The 15442-nt window shown below is 35.0% G+C and overlaps 3 protein-coding genes across 3 annotated transcripts in view; all 3 read left to right on the top strand.

Annotated features, from left to right (window-relative positions):
* The window catches only part of LOC308565024 (olfactory receptor 51B5-like), a gene marked incomplete at both ends in the record, with an annotated part of 340544 nt that overhangs the window by 149879 nt on the left and 175223 nt on the right, over window positions 1-15442 (top strand). The window lies entirely within an intron of this gene.
* On the top strand, window positions 2758-3711 carry LOC308564895 (olfactory receptor 51A4-like; the record flags this gene model as incomplete). The annotated part of the gene is made up of 1 exon (XM_081153640.1): window positions 2758-3711. One exon carries the CDS (start codon window positions 2758-2760, stop codon window positions 3709-3711), a length of 954 nt encoding a protein of 317 aa, XP_081009766.1.
* On the top strand, window positions 10152-11099 carry LOC308565145 (olfactory receptor 51G2-like; the record flags this gene model as incomplete). Its single annotated transcript, XM_081153958.1, has 1 exon — window positions 10152-11099. One exon carries the CDS (start codon window positions 10152-10154, stop codon window positions 11097-11099), a length of 948 nt encoding a protein of 315 aa, XP_081010084.1.

Raw genomic sequence — 15442 nt, 5'->3', positions numbered from 1 at the left:
TTACTTAAAATAACAGGCAGCAGCATCTTCAGGAGTTGCTTAATAACAGTTCTCAGTAGAAGTCACAATAGAAATCATGGAAACTCAGTGTCCTTAGCAAGGAAATAAAACAGGGAGTTGGGAAAAGGTGAGAATACAGAAGCTCAGTTGAAGAGCCATGAAGAGTGCTATGGCATTTGAAGTTAAATGATAGAAATTCACAGTACATATATGACAGACCATGGTCTTGTTTTAGGCTCTGAGGTTGACTGGAGAAATTATGTCTTAAAAGAATTTTTCAGGAGGTTGAAAGCGGGTCATACTTATTTGGAACAGCTAACTTTCTTTTGGAGCTCCAGAAATAGTCTGTAAAATATCTTTCTGGTAAGGCTGGGTAATCCAGCACAGATAAATGGAAACCCAACAAAGGAGAACTGAAAATTGAGCACACCTAGAAACACCAGAATCTATATTATCTATCTAATCATACATCTTTTTTTTTCTCGTTTCAAATTTAGTGGCATCTACTCTTCAGTTCTAAATAAACCTCAATGAGGAGAATGATTCTCCACAAAAATATTTCTTACATCAGAGTTTAAAAGGAAGCCTGGATTACTGGTGAGTTTTAAACATTTGCTAGGGGTTAGCAACGATACACGACAATGGGAATCACTAAATATATAATTTATTTGTTCAAGCAAAATTTATTGTGTTCTTTCTGTGTCCAAACAGTTTTATACTCTCTTTACTGTGTGATATGTGAAGAGAGAAAACCCAATCAAAGGCATTTAAAGTTGAATTAGATAAGGGAAACTCATTCAGGTAACAGTTGGAAGATAACAAATCATATGTGGTAAATGGCAAATGCAACGGGGAAAAAATTATGTTATGTGAGGATTTAATGGCGGATAAACTTTTCTAATATGAAATAGTCATGGAAAAATTTTGTAGAATGTTGCACATAGACTGGTTTTTAATCAATGAATTTAATTACCATCAATTGAGATAAAGCATGATCGCATTTAAGATGACATCAGGAGGTGTACAAATATTCAGATGTGGAAATAATTCTTATATCATGGTATTAACCAACAAACCTGGCTAGAGTGGAGAGTAACTAGAAAAAAATTAAGTTAGTTGAAACAAATGACATTCTCATTGAAAAAGTCTAGCCATATAGGCACAAGAAATTTTTTTAAATGATAGACAATAATATAAATTAAATATATACTTAAGTTTTACATGGGTGTTTGTAGGGGTGTTGGTGGAATTGATGCTTTATGTGGCCATACTGATTGGATTGGTGACAAAAACAGAAGGGAAAGGTAAGTATAAAGTAGAGGAGAATGAATTCCAAGATATTCTGGAAGATAGTTAAAGCAAAGGGAGAAAAGCTGGTTACAATATGTGTATATACAAACATGTAGTGCATGTAGTTCTGTATGTCTAAATGAGGTGCATGGTGTGTTGTGGTAGGTCAGAATTTTATGTTTGTAAAAGAGTCCTAGGGGTTCAGTGTGTTGAGTGACTGTGAATGTGGGTACTATCTGTGGTATATTTGGATGCCCCAGTCTTCTTTTCTTCTTTTTCTTCAACATGAGTGACTCTCGTACTTCACATGAACAACTAAAAAATTAAATAAAGCTTATTGTTCTAAGTCCCTAAGGAGATGCCTCCTTATTAGGAGCCCTGCTTATGAGGGGCTAACTCAGTCACTCAACTAAGAAGACATACTTTGTAAAATGCTCTTTGGGTTTAATTTCATGCTTGCCCAGATAAGGTCAGTTATATTACCTCTCTCTTTTTCCCAACTCCTCACATCCAAATGTAGTTACATCACTATTTTTTTTCAGCTTGCAATTTTAAACAAAACATTTAAATCCAATTATATTTAACTTATCATAGATAATCTCTTTCTACCCTTTTTATAAGATAAAAACTTAAGTGCTAACAACTTTTCCTTCAATTATGCTATTTTAAGATGTTTATTGGTATTTATTATTTCATAATATTTATTTATGTATCACAATAGAGAGATTTTTAATTGTGTTGAAGAAATTATTTGTTAATGTTTGACACTATTCTAGTACCAGCTAAGAAGTAATGACATCTACTTTGATGATTTTATCACTTTTTTATATTTTAAAAAATCAATATATTATTTTAAGAGAACATATCAAACCACCTAGAAATTAATTGCAAAAATAAATGGTGCCACATGAATTTTTTAATGCCTTGGGGGTTCATGTGGGTTATTGAACTATTCTGTGCTTTATTCTGCATATAAATAACAGGGGAAATGCCCAGGTTTCCAGATGCCTGAATATTTATAAGGTATGATGTTAATATGGATAAAGTCTATAAACTTTGTCTAGAGGTTCAGCTAAGGAGACTAAAATTAAAAGTAGATGCAAATATAATTAAGTAAATTAAGAAATAAAAAAAGTTCTTAGAATAAAATTGTTCTAAGCATTGGATAAAAACAAAATTATGTTCTTCATTTTAATTGTCACTTGATCAAAGACTGGAGTGTTATAAGCCAAAAGAACTCTAATAGCTCTAACATTTTAAAAGCAGTTATCCATTGCCTTGATTTCATGTAGTTATTCAGGTAGGTTTGGAATCATTCTTAGGATCAATCTGTGAAGTAAAGATGCCTAGGATTAGTACTGTCCAGGGAGGTTACATGGATTGTGCCCTTCTATTTTAAAATTTATATTTCTCTTTCAATAGGAACGTTTAGAACCTGGCCTGACTTGGATCTCAAGAAATATCTTTATGGGGTTTATAAACAATAGCTGGTTCCAGCCACCCACCCTTCTACTAATCGGCATTCCTGGACTGGAGGCTGTACAAATATGGATCTCTATCCCACTGTGCATCATGTACTTAATTTCTCTGCTAGGGAACTTCACCATCCTCTTTGTTATCAAAATCACCTCCGGTCTTCATGAGCCTCAGTACATCTTCCTGTCTATGCTGGCAGCCACAGATGTGGGTCTGTCTTTATCAACTCTACCTACAGTACTCAATGTCTTCCTCCTAAATCACAGAGAGATTGAGTTCCACTCTTGCCTAACACAGATGTTCTTCATCCATACCTTCTCCTCCATGGAGTCAGCCATCCTGCTGGCCATGGCCTTTGATCGACTTGTAGCTATTCGAAACCCACTACACTACACTGTGGTCTTAACCCCTCATCGGATTATTGGGATGGGGCTTGCAGCCATAGTTAGGGGTGTGGTATTGATGGCACCCTTGCCAATCCTGCTCAAGCGACTGTCCTTCTGCAAAGATGTTATTTTATCTCATTGTTACTGCTATCATCCTGATGTTATGAAGCTGGCTTGTGGCCCTGTCAAAGTCAACATCTTCTATGGGTTGTTTCTTGTCCTCTGCTCCTTTGGTGTTGATTTTATGTTTATTGTCATTTCATACATCCTGATTTTGAAAACAGTGCTGGGTATTGCCTCCAAAGATGGCCAGCTCAAGGCACTTAATACTTGTGTTTCCCACATTTTCACTGTCTGCATTTTTTATGTGCCACTTATTGTGCTGGCTCTAATTCACAGGTTTGGTACATTCACATCTCCTCTCCTCCATCTCACCATGGCCAATCTCTTCCTCTTCTTGACCCCTGTCCTTAATCCCTTGGTTTATAGCCTAAAAACTAAACAGATAAGGTCTTCAGTACATAAAATATTTAAGGGCAGGAGAAACTGGCCCAAGTAGTCAAGTACAGCCTTAGCAAAAATGAGGACCTGACTCTCTCTTCCACTTTTATCTGTCATTTCCCCTCTGGGAAATATTTCATCATTTAACAGCATGATTTTGTGAGAGAGGAGGTATTTTCTTCTTGTCTGTCAGAAGATGATGGTATTTTGATTACTGTCTTGATCCAATTCATCATCCACAGTGTTGCATGAGGGATATGAATGAAATAACTTTTATGTCTCTTTTCTATTTAAATATTTAAGTTTAAATAGTTAACTGGCTACAATTAATTATGTGATAAAGGCTAAGTTATTAACATGTTTTAGAAAGCTTTCCATTTTCTTATTCCTGTCCTTCTCTCCAACCTCAACTCCAGCTACAGGTTGCCACTTAAACTAGATAATTCAATATATTTTTACATATATATGCTGGCCTTTACTTTACTCTAAGTTTTTACCAATTGCTTGGTTTTAAATTTCAACACCAATCTTAAACAAAACTTCCTTCATTATGAATGTTTCTAACATTTTAGTAGAATTGAGACTTCCCACTAATCCTCAATATACCCCATAGATGACTTTATTATAATACAGCAATAATTTACTTACATCTATAACTCTATCTTTCTCAGTTAATTAAGAATCATTGTGAGAAAGCCATGTATTGTTTTATTCTGACTCTCTGGTATATTATCTATTCAGTGCCAGAGTAAATTCTAATTGTCTTCTTCGATAAATGATTGAATGTTTATGGACATAGATAATTGCATTCGACAGTTACAACTCTTGTTACCTGTTAACATAACTATTGTTAAATGACAATCAAGGACCATGCTTATTGTCTCTGTCATTGCATCTTCAATACCTGATAAAATATCTGTAAGATTGTGTACAATATATCCATTTCGATGAATAAATTGATAAATTAATAAATATAGAAAATAAGAGATAACACTGGTGATATATAGTACCTGTGAAAGTATAATTTTTGCACATTGAAATGTAACTAAAACAAGTGAGGGAAATCTTTAAAATACTCTATTATTGAAAGAAGGAAATTGAGTTATTTAATGTCTATCTCAAGCTCCAAACTTTAATTACATTACTACATTAGCCTTTCTTAAATCAAGGGAAGTGTTTTATTAGCTCCATTTTATTTATTTATTTTAATTTAATTTAATATTTTTCCACCACCATTTGTCTCACCTATACCCTCTTCCACCTCCATCCACCTCCCTCCACCCTGCACAATCACTACACTGTTGCCTGTGCCCATAACATCTTTTATTAGCCCCATTTATAATAAAGGAGACAGCCCTGTCAGGCATTGCTCAGTGGTTAGATCACTGGCCAATAGACTGAAGGGTCACAGATTTCTATTCTGGTCAAGAGCACATACTTGGGTTGCAGTCTCTCTCACATTGATTTTTTTTTTTTTTCTCTCTCTCTCTCTCCCAACCTTCAATTCTCTCTAAAAAAAAAATCAATGGAAAAAATATCTTCCAGTGAGAATAAATAAATAAATAAATAAATAATACCCAATAGAGTCCTTCTTCACGGGAGTCCTGAGTAACCTTTTTTGTAATTAGTCTTTTGTTTTGTTAAAGATGGCACATCTATTCTGTAGCTGATTTCAAGCTCTTTCAGGAAGTGTCAGAGTAAGATAACAACAAAAAACTATTTCTACATGACAAAATGCTTTAAATGGCTGTGGTTATTTATCACTGATAATTTTCAAAAGTAAAGAATTAGATGAGAGTTCATAACAAGAACAATATAATTGAAAAGGAAAGTTGGAAGTTTCTGTGGCACACACAACAAATATAATAAAGCCAAGTTTAAAAAAAAAACATGTTCAGACAAAATGTCATTAAGCATAATGGTTATGCCTGTTTTCAAAGACAGTGAACATCATATCTAATTTATAAAAATGAGTGAATTCAATCTTTATAGAGAATGAAATCTTGAGCTACAACAATATAATCCTGAGCATAATACACAATGACTTTATCAAGCATATAGCAAGAATATACCAAAAACATATCATGACTATCAAGTTAAGAGAGTTAGTACACCTTAATAGGTACTAAATACCTGTATTTTAATTAAACTCCTAATTGAAAACCACTGATATAAAAGATACTACTTTCAAATTAAAGAAGTGAGGTCATGGCCAAATAATTTTTTTAAATAACTGAAATTATTAATGATAACACTATACCATTGTTTTCTTCTATCAGAGAAAGCACCTTTAAGACTCTGACAATCAGAAATATAGTAAGAAGAGCGAGAGTTTTAAGAAATCTCCGAGAGCTGCCATATATAACAAATACAGCTTGTAAGATTTTTATATGAACAACATTCAGCTGTACCAATTTCACCTAAGGAAAGCAGAGCATCTCTTTTAATTTGACTATTGTTCCTGTTAAACTTATTAATGGTAACATAACAAATAAATGTAAATATTTCTATCCCTCTCTTTTTATAAGACGAAAGAAAAAATCATTGTGATTTTTTACTGACTTTCTGGGAACTCTCAGATTGTTTAAAGTAAAGGTATCATGAAAGTTTTTTTTAATTGAGGTATAATTACAAGTTTATATTTTATTTTACTTTTAGGGTTCAATTTTGGGAGGCAAAAGTCAAAACATTCAAATTATTTGAACATAAAAGATAGGATTGTACGTTCCTGAGAGGCAATACTTAGTTATTTACAAATATTACCTTGCTATAATTACATTTTCTACTCTCAAGCTTCATACTAAACTTAAAAAATATCAACTTGCATTCCCTGTACAAACTACCAGTCATAGGAGGGAGAAAAATGGACCTCAGATATTTACAGGCCTTATAATTTTCAGTGTTTGAGTCGTTTAGTGACTTCTTGTGAGGTCCCGCTTACAAGGTAAGCTCAAGTTCCTTCAGTACAAAAATACTCATCCTAGAAGGTTCAGGTGAAGGGTGGTGTATGTTGAAAACATTACAGTTAAATGTTTCGATTTCACAACTGCCTGAGGTGATAACTTTCTGTTGTTTGCAAATCATTGGGTCTATGGCATTCTGTTACAGCAGGCTGAATGGATTAAGACTCACTTAAATAAATGTTTTTCCAAAGAAGACATACACATGGCCAATAGGTGTATATGAAAGTGCTCACTAATCACTGGGGAAATGCAAATTCACACTAAAATGAAATATCACCTCATATTTGTTAGCATGGCTATTATCAAAGATAATGAGTGTTGGCAAGGATATGTAGAAATTTGAAACTTTTACACTGTTGGTGGAAATGTAAATTGTGCAAATGCTATGGGAAAAAAGTATGGAGGTTTCTAAAAAAAAAAAAACACAAAAAAAAACTACCATATGATTCAGCAATCACCGCTTCTGGAGAGAGAAAAAATTATATATGTATAATTCATATATATATATATATATATAGAGAGAGAGAGAGAGAGAGAGAGAGAGAGAGAGAGAGACTTGAAGATATATCCAGCATCTATTGTTTTTAATTGAAGAGATTTAAAGAAATATCTGCCCTCTCATGTTCAGTGCAGCATTGTTTACAATAGCCAAGACATTGAAACAGCCCAAATGTCCACTGACAGATGAACAGATAAAGAATATGTAGTATATACATAAATGAAATTTATTCAGACTTTTTAAAAATGAAGGAAATCCTGCTATTTGCAACAAAGTGGATGAAATAGTCCAGTCATAGAAGAACAAATACTGTATGATTCCACTTATATAAGTTATCTATAACAGTTAGACTAAAAGCAGAGAATAGAATGGTGGTTGCCAGGGCCTGGGGGAGGGGGAAATGGGTCACTGACATATATTGATGTGTTTGTGTAAGGGAGCAATGAGCTGGGAGGATGACGTGTGATGGCAGGAAAGCAAACATAGCTTATCATTTCTGAATACTACGGTAATTTCTACATACATTGAATAGTGCTTAATATCTAAAACATACATAAATTGAGCTTACATTAAAATTAATGAGGAGCCCAGCCAGGTGTGGCTCAGCGGTTGAGCGTCAACCTAGGATCCAGGCGATCGGAGTTTGATTCCCGGTCAGGGCACATGCCCGGGTTGTGGGCTCAATCCCCACTGACACTCTCATCATTGACGTTTCTGTCTGTCTGTCTGTCTGTCTCTCTCCTTTCCTCTCTCTGAAATCAATAAAGATATATTTTAAAAAATAAATAAAAATAAATAAATAAATAAATAAATAAATAAATAAAATTAATGAGGAGCCTTTGATGAAATAAATTTTTTAGACTTCCCAAAATACATTACAAAAAATATGAATGATACAAACATATACATAAATAATTTTTAAATTGCTTTTGGGACACTTACTGTGAAACTCTGTGTTGATTGGTTTGATTTGGAACTCACCTGATGCAAAACGGTCCCCAGAACTTCAGGCCATCTTTGGAGCGCCCCTGGGAAGCAAAAAGGTTTAATGAGAGCTCTCAGATCAAGCAGAGATGGAATCCCAGGAGACTCCTATTTTCAGGGGAAAGCTGCATGAATAATAAAGCAATTCAAATCAGGTCACAGGCATTTTTTACCTTGGAGATGGATGAGGAAGCTGCCTTGGCAGGATTTTAGCAGCTCCACTGCCTTAAGATGCCAGGTGAGAGTAAAAACAAGGTTTACCTGAGATGAGTTTGAAATAGAACAAATTTTAGAGACTTGGTCTAAGTTAGTGAGTAGAGAAGCTGTAGCCTGTAATTCAAGGAATCACAAGGTCTGGGTAATGTTCCTTTAGCCTTAATTTTTTTAAAAATCTGAGATGTTTGGACAATGGCACTGAACCACATAGAGAGAGTGGGCTTAAAGTATTCCTGAAGGGAGTAAGTGAAGAACTGTCCATGCCTATGAGAACATTGGACATGAGGTTTAGCCTCATCCCTGAACAGGAACATTAATTGAGACCAGAGAATATTATTCTGAAAATGCCAAAGAATTAAAAGAAATCTGACAGCAGACACTTAACTCTAAGAAGCCTAATGATTAAAGCAGGCAGACTGTGCTCTCATGAAATGAGAATGAGTTTTCTATATACTCTTCCATCTTCCCTGTCTCAATTTTAAATTCAATTCAATTAAATACCTTAAATTAATTCTAAATTTTAAAATATGGTTATAAAGCTGTTAGGACTATTTTTTATTTTATTTCTCATTCTTTTCATATTAGATAGCATGTAGGATATAAATCAATCATTTTGATCATTTCTGAAAGTCTCACCCAAAATGACCCCGATTCAGATTTTGACAAATTGAATAGTATTCCAAATAAAAGTCAAAAGCAGTGGACTGGGTCCAAAGCTCCTCATATTTAATAGGAGGGCAAGGAGGGCGAGACTTTGAGGAAAAGTCCTTTATATTTTTATTGTTTTCTCTAGTATACTTTCTTTATCAAGAATTGGATTCAAGTGAATTTTTTTTTTTAATCACCTGGGAAATACTTAGGCTATCACAGTTAGAGTCTGTATGTCCCTCCCAGACAATGACACTTTTGAAGTGCAAATTTCACAAGGTTCACACACAAACACACACACACAAAATACCAGCAGTGACATTAGTAAGTGCAGATGGTGAGAAATCATGATGATTACTTTACACAAGAGTTTAATGACACAAAATAACAAAAATGCATCCAAAATACAAAGCCCAAATTTTATTACTAAAGAAAATAAACAGAATTTTGACAAATGTATATAAGTATCTAGAAATTATTTTCAATTTCTATATTCATCTTTTTCCATAAAAAGCAGATCAAAGCATGCTATTCATCACTAGTCTAACATGTATCGTTGTTGACCAAGGCAGAGAAATTTCACGGAATAGCATGCTACCGAGATGATAAGACAAGGTGTGAATCTACACTATTTTATCAAGGATTTCAGTACTTGACTTAAAATACCATTATTATGCCAATTGTATGACTAAGGTAAATTACAACTTAAATGTCCATGGGTGGACAAATGGATAAAGAAAATATTGCATATGCATATAATAGAACATTATTCAGCTTTAAAAAAGAAGGAAATTCAGTCATTTGCATCAACATGGTTGAAACTAGAGGTCATTAGGCTATAAAATAATCCAGATGCAGAAGGGAAAATACTACCTGGCATAACTTACATGAGGAATTGAAAACAGTCAAACTCATATAAGTAGAGAGAAGGCTATTTTTTTTCTCTCAATTAACTAGCATATCTGGAGAATTTGATCAACAGGGTAGGTATTTTGTAGATTAGACTCATATTTTATATATGAGTATTACACAAATAGGATTGGTACTAAGTTAAAGTTTTCATAAGGTTTAGTAATCATTTATCCCAAGATATATGCACTCAGGTTGTAAAAAATATAGAGTCCTATTTTAACATTTGCTTTTGGAATGGTGAATTTCATTTTAGGAAAGACGTGCTACCCTGATATCATGCATTATGTCAATAGTACAAACTCCATATTCTCCACCTTCCTGGTGACAGGAATACCCGGGCTGGAAGCTGTCCACATCTGGATCTCCATACCTGTCTGTGTCATGTTCTTCATTACGTTGGTGGGCAACATGGCCATCATGACTGTTATCTGGCGAGAACAGACCCTCCATGTGCCTATGTACCTCTTCTTGGCCTTGCTCGCTGCCTCTGATCTGGGCCTGTCCCTCTTCACCTTCCCCACAATGTTGAGAATCTTCTGGCTGGGTGCTCGCGGGATCACCTTCTCTGCTTGCTTCACTCAAATGTTTTTTATTCACACCTTCCAGGATTTTGAGTCAGCCGTCATACTGGCGATGGCTTTTGATCATTTTGTGGCCATTTCTTATCCATTGCACTATGCCTCCATCCTCACCAACAGTGTAATTGCCAAGATAGGCCTGGCCATTGCAGTGCGAACCTTGACAGTACAGGTGCCCCTTCCTATCCTCCTGAGGAGGCTGTGCTTTTGTCGCTCCAATGTCCTTTCTCATTCCTACTGCCTGCATCCTGATATCCTAAAGCTCTCCTGCTCCAACACCAGGGTCAATAGCATCTTTGGACTATTCGTACTGTTATCCACTATGGGGCTCGATTTTCTCCTCATTTTTATTTCATATATTCTGATACTAAAAACTGTCCTGAGCATTGCATCCCATGGCGGCCGCCTCAAGGCTCTCAACACCTGTATTTCCCACCTCTGTGCTGTGCTCCTCTTCTTCACACCCATGGTCTGCCTGTCTATACTGCACCGCTTTGGCCCTAAACTTCCCTCACACATTTACGTGACCCTGGCCAACATGCACTTTCTCATTCCACCTGTGATGAACCCCATTGTGTATGTGGTGAAAACCAAGCAGGTACAAGATAAGATTCTGAAACTCTTTATCAAAAAAGGATCAGGATAATCTGAAGTCACATTTATAACATGAGTGAGCACTATCCTAGCAGAAGAAGAATGCTTCATGAAACAAAGAGCTTGCTAATATTCCCAATGACCAAGCAGACTCTATTTAACTATTGACTCTTCTGAATAATATGGGATATAGTCTGGATAACCATTTCTTTTCTATGATTTGAATGAATATATGTTGAATAATAAAAATTATTCAGTAAATTAAAAATTTGAAACAATGAACTAGCCTCAGTATTTCTTAGCCCAATGGTTCATATATTTTGGCCTGTGAAGTTTGTGGTCGTACAGTTCATCTTGCACAAAGTGAGTCAAGTACTACTTGTTACCATCTGTATACATATCACTCTTGACAGACTTATAGTTATTTAGTGAACACCTACTTTATTTTTGAGTTTTTGAAGAGTTGGAGATAACTGAATTAAACAAAGTTCTTGCCTTTGCAGTGGTTTCTTTTGTTGATGATGTTGTTGTTGAAGTAGGGAACAGCAAGGGGAAAAACGAACAAATAAATATCTAATATTGAAAAGAACTGTAAAGTCCTGATATTTGCAATGTCAATAATCTCTACCTAAATTTGTACCAAAATTGTCCTGGTCGATGGCTCAGTTGGTTGGAGCATTGTTCCATACACTGAGAGGTTGCTGGCTCAATTTTGGGTCAGGGCACATACCCAGGTTGAGGGTCGATCCCCAGTCGGGGGTGTATGGGAGGCAACCGATTGATGTTCTTTATCACATCTCTCTCTCTCTCTTTCCCTTCTGGTCTCTCTAAAAAATTCAATAAACATATCCTCAGGTAAAGATTAAAAAAAATGTACTGATGTTTCTATTGCCAGACTCTAAATCTCTAGCATAATGTTCTTTCAAGCATGATCAAACCTTGAATTCGCAGCCTCTGGGCTCTGGCCTTGAGATCTCTATTCCTGGTCCTTTAAACCTTCACCTTGTCTAAGTCTATGACAACATTGTTAATTCACTATCTTTCATATTCACTATGGACCACACATACTCCAGGAAAAGGTCCATCAATATTCATCCTTTCTTGTTTTTTTGTACTTTTCAACTCTAAACTTAACTTTGGAATCAATTTGAATATCTTTATATTTTCTACTCTTACACTTGTACTTTTTAATTGCAATTAAGAATAACACTGGAGCCCAGCCAGGCTTGACTCAAAGGTTGAGCATTGACCTAGGATCCAGGCAATCAGGGTTCAAATGCCCGTCAGGGCACATGCCCAAGTTGCGGGCTCAATCCCCAGTCGGGGGCGTGCAGGAGGCAGCCGATCAATGACTCTCTCATCATTGATGTTTCTATCTCTCTCTCCCTCTCCTTTCCTCTCTCTGAAATCAATAAAGATATATTCTTTTAAAAAAAGAATAACACTGGATTTTTATATTGTAATAACTACAAAATAATGGTATTTATTCATTTCGTCCTTCAGTGACTGACCGTATATTTTTTAAACACTTGGTGGCTTTTTCCACAGTCCACAGCTGCAATTTCACATGTTCACAACTATCTCCCAGTCACTTACCTCTCACAGAATTATACTCTCTTCACTTTTACATACATAAGGGAATCTATTTCTATATATGCAATAAAATTATTCCTTCTGATCATAAAATGAATTGTAGCCTCCTTTATTCAAAGAAGATAAAACTATTTTCACCTTTGAATAAGTTTCTTTTAATACCATCAGAGATGTTCAATGTTGCCCTCCACCAATTCTCTACTTTTCTTTTGTTGATATATTATCATTATTTCAAGTACTACCTTTTGTGACATCCTGGATGGACCTGGAGAGTATTATATTAAATGAAATAAGCCAGTTAGAGAAAGACAAGTACCATATGATTTCACTTATATGTGGAATCTAATGAACAAAATAAAGTAACAAAGTGGACACAGACTCATGGATACAGAGAGCAAACTGACAGCTATCAGAGGGGTGGGGATTGGGGGTTGGGTGAGAAGGGTGAAGGGATTAAGTGAAGAAGAAAAAAAAAGACTCTTGGACACAGACAACTGTATGGTGATTGCCAGAGGAAAGGAGGTTGGGGGAGCTAGAAGGTAAAAGGCTAATAGATGGTGATGAAGGAGACTTGACTTAGGGTGTAAACACACAATACCATATACAGGTGATGTATTGCAGATTTGTAAAAAAATAAAAAAATAAATACTTCAAGCATCCAAAAGATGCAGAAAATAATACAACAAACATGTATATATTTTTTCACTTGGTTCTATTTAATTATAATATTTTGCCACAACTGAGTTAGAGTTTATTAAGTACTACAAGTTATATACAATAAAGGCAAAGATTTCTTTGAATCTCTCTGAGTCATAGACTTCACATTCAATCCCCAAAGTAACCACACGAATTTGAGTTTATCTTTCCCTTACTTGTTTTATTAAATTTAATGTATGTGTGTGAGTGTATATATAGCAAGCATATGCATAAGTATATATATGTTACATAACATTGTTTTTAATGCTTTCTTTAAAAAAATAGAGTTTTTGTAGTCACCGTGTATTTTTTTCAGACTTACCCATATTCTTACATGTACCCTGATAATATTAATTTTCATCATTGTAAACACTCTTCTGATGTCCCTGAGATAAAGGTGCTCCAGAAATTCAGATCTCCAGTTAGCCCTGCCTCTTTTTCTACACTATATATTACCATTAATGGGACTGAAGAGATTCCTAGAACTCTGCATATTCTCCCCATGTCCATAATGTACTCAGTCTTAATGCTAACCTCTGCATGAGATCTGCTGGAGTAATTTCATTACACCTCCTATCCCTATTTATATGACTTTCATCTTATCCCTTGACTTGAAGCCCCATATAGCTACGTAAAAGTCCTTTTGATCTATATTCTGTTCTTTCAACCAATTATTTTTCCTTACTCTTCATATATGTTCATTTCTTCTTGTAGGAGGCTGAATATTGGCCCAATTATTTCCACATCTTAACTTGTGACTATATCACCTTGCATGGCAATAAGAACTTTGTAGATGTGATTAAGTGAAGGGGATTTTAACATGGGACGATTACCCTGAATTTTCTGAGTGGGCCTAACGCAGTCACAAGGTCCTTGTAAAAGGAAGGCAGGAAGTCAGAAAGGAGCAAAGACACTATGTTGATGCTTTTGAAGGTATAGAAATAGGCCCATGAGCCAAGGAACACAAATACCCCCTAGAAAATTGAAAAAGCAAGAAATAAAATCATTGACCCCTAGGCTTCTTCTTCTGCAGCCTTTCCTAAACATGCCCTCACCATTGCCATAATGTTAAACCTGTATTCTGATTTTTATAGTGTTTGTTTTGTTGAGTTTTTTCATACTGTGACTATTTATTCATCCCCAAATAACAATAGTTTATTTGTAATTAAGCTGAACTGAAAATTTTTCCTCTTCAACTTCATTATATCAAATTTTATCTCTACTATTCCACTGAAAATGCTTGGGCAAAGGTCACCATTAACTCTAAATTACTAAATCAAATAACTATTTCAAATTCTATCTCCTCATCACTGATGTTTCATCTATAATTGAAACAGCTGATCACTCACTTGTTATTAAATATCTATACTTTGTAGAGTTCTCTAACCCTCTCTATTCTGGGTAGTCTCTGATCTATCTGGCTGATTTTATTTATTGAATTTTCTTTCTTCTGGTGTCAACCCTCTGAATACAAATGTTGCCCTCCTCAACCTTGAACTAAACCTCTGACCTGAACTCCAGGCATGTTCATGCCTCACTCCTGGATAACTCCCTTTCTGTGCAACTTTAAACTCAGCTAGTCCAAAAGAGAACTTGGAATACTATAGCAGAAATGTTTCCCGTTGCACTTTTACTGCTCCTGCCTCAGTTTAGAACTTAATAATTAAATACATTATTTTAGCATTCTGCTAGCTGTCTTTCCAGCCTTCATTCTCAAACAATTTCAAACAGAACTGAAAATAGTTTTCAAAATCTAACATAATCATGTTGCACATACTTGTTTAAGCCTTTTCATTGATTCTCTTCATTTATGGCTTAGTCTTTGCTCACAGCTACTATTATTCTTTGATGATTTTCTAGCTCAATTTTTTGTTTCTGATTACAGGCCCATGCTCCAAAATGAATAACACTTCCTATTTAACACTTGTTGTAACTCTATCAAGTTATTTCAATCTTTCCAGCTATATTTTCCCCCTTAAATATTTTCCTTATTATTAAAGGGTCCATGTAGTGCCCACTTTATTTTGAATTGATAATTCCACCCTTTTTGTTATTTCTGTCACGTAGGATTAAGATTATTTTTAGGACACATTAGAAGCTAGTCAT

Source organism: Miniopterus schreibersii (assembly GCF_964146895.1).
Source record: "Miniopterus schreibersii genome assembly, chromosome: 12".
NCBI classification, from domain to species: Eukaryota; Metazoa; Chordata; class Mammalia; order Chiroptera; family Miniopteridae; genus Miniopterus; species Miniopterus schreibersii.
This window is presented reverse-complemented; position numbering and strand designations above follow the sequence as displayed.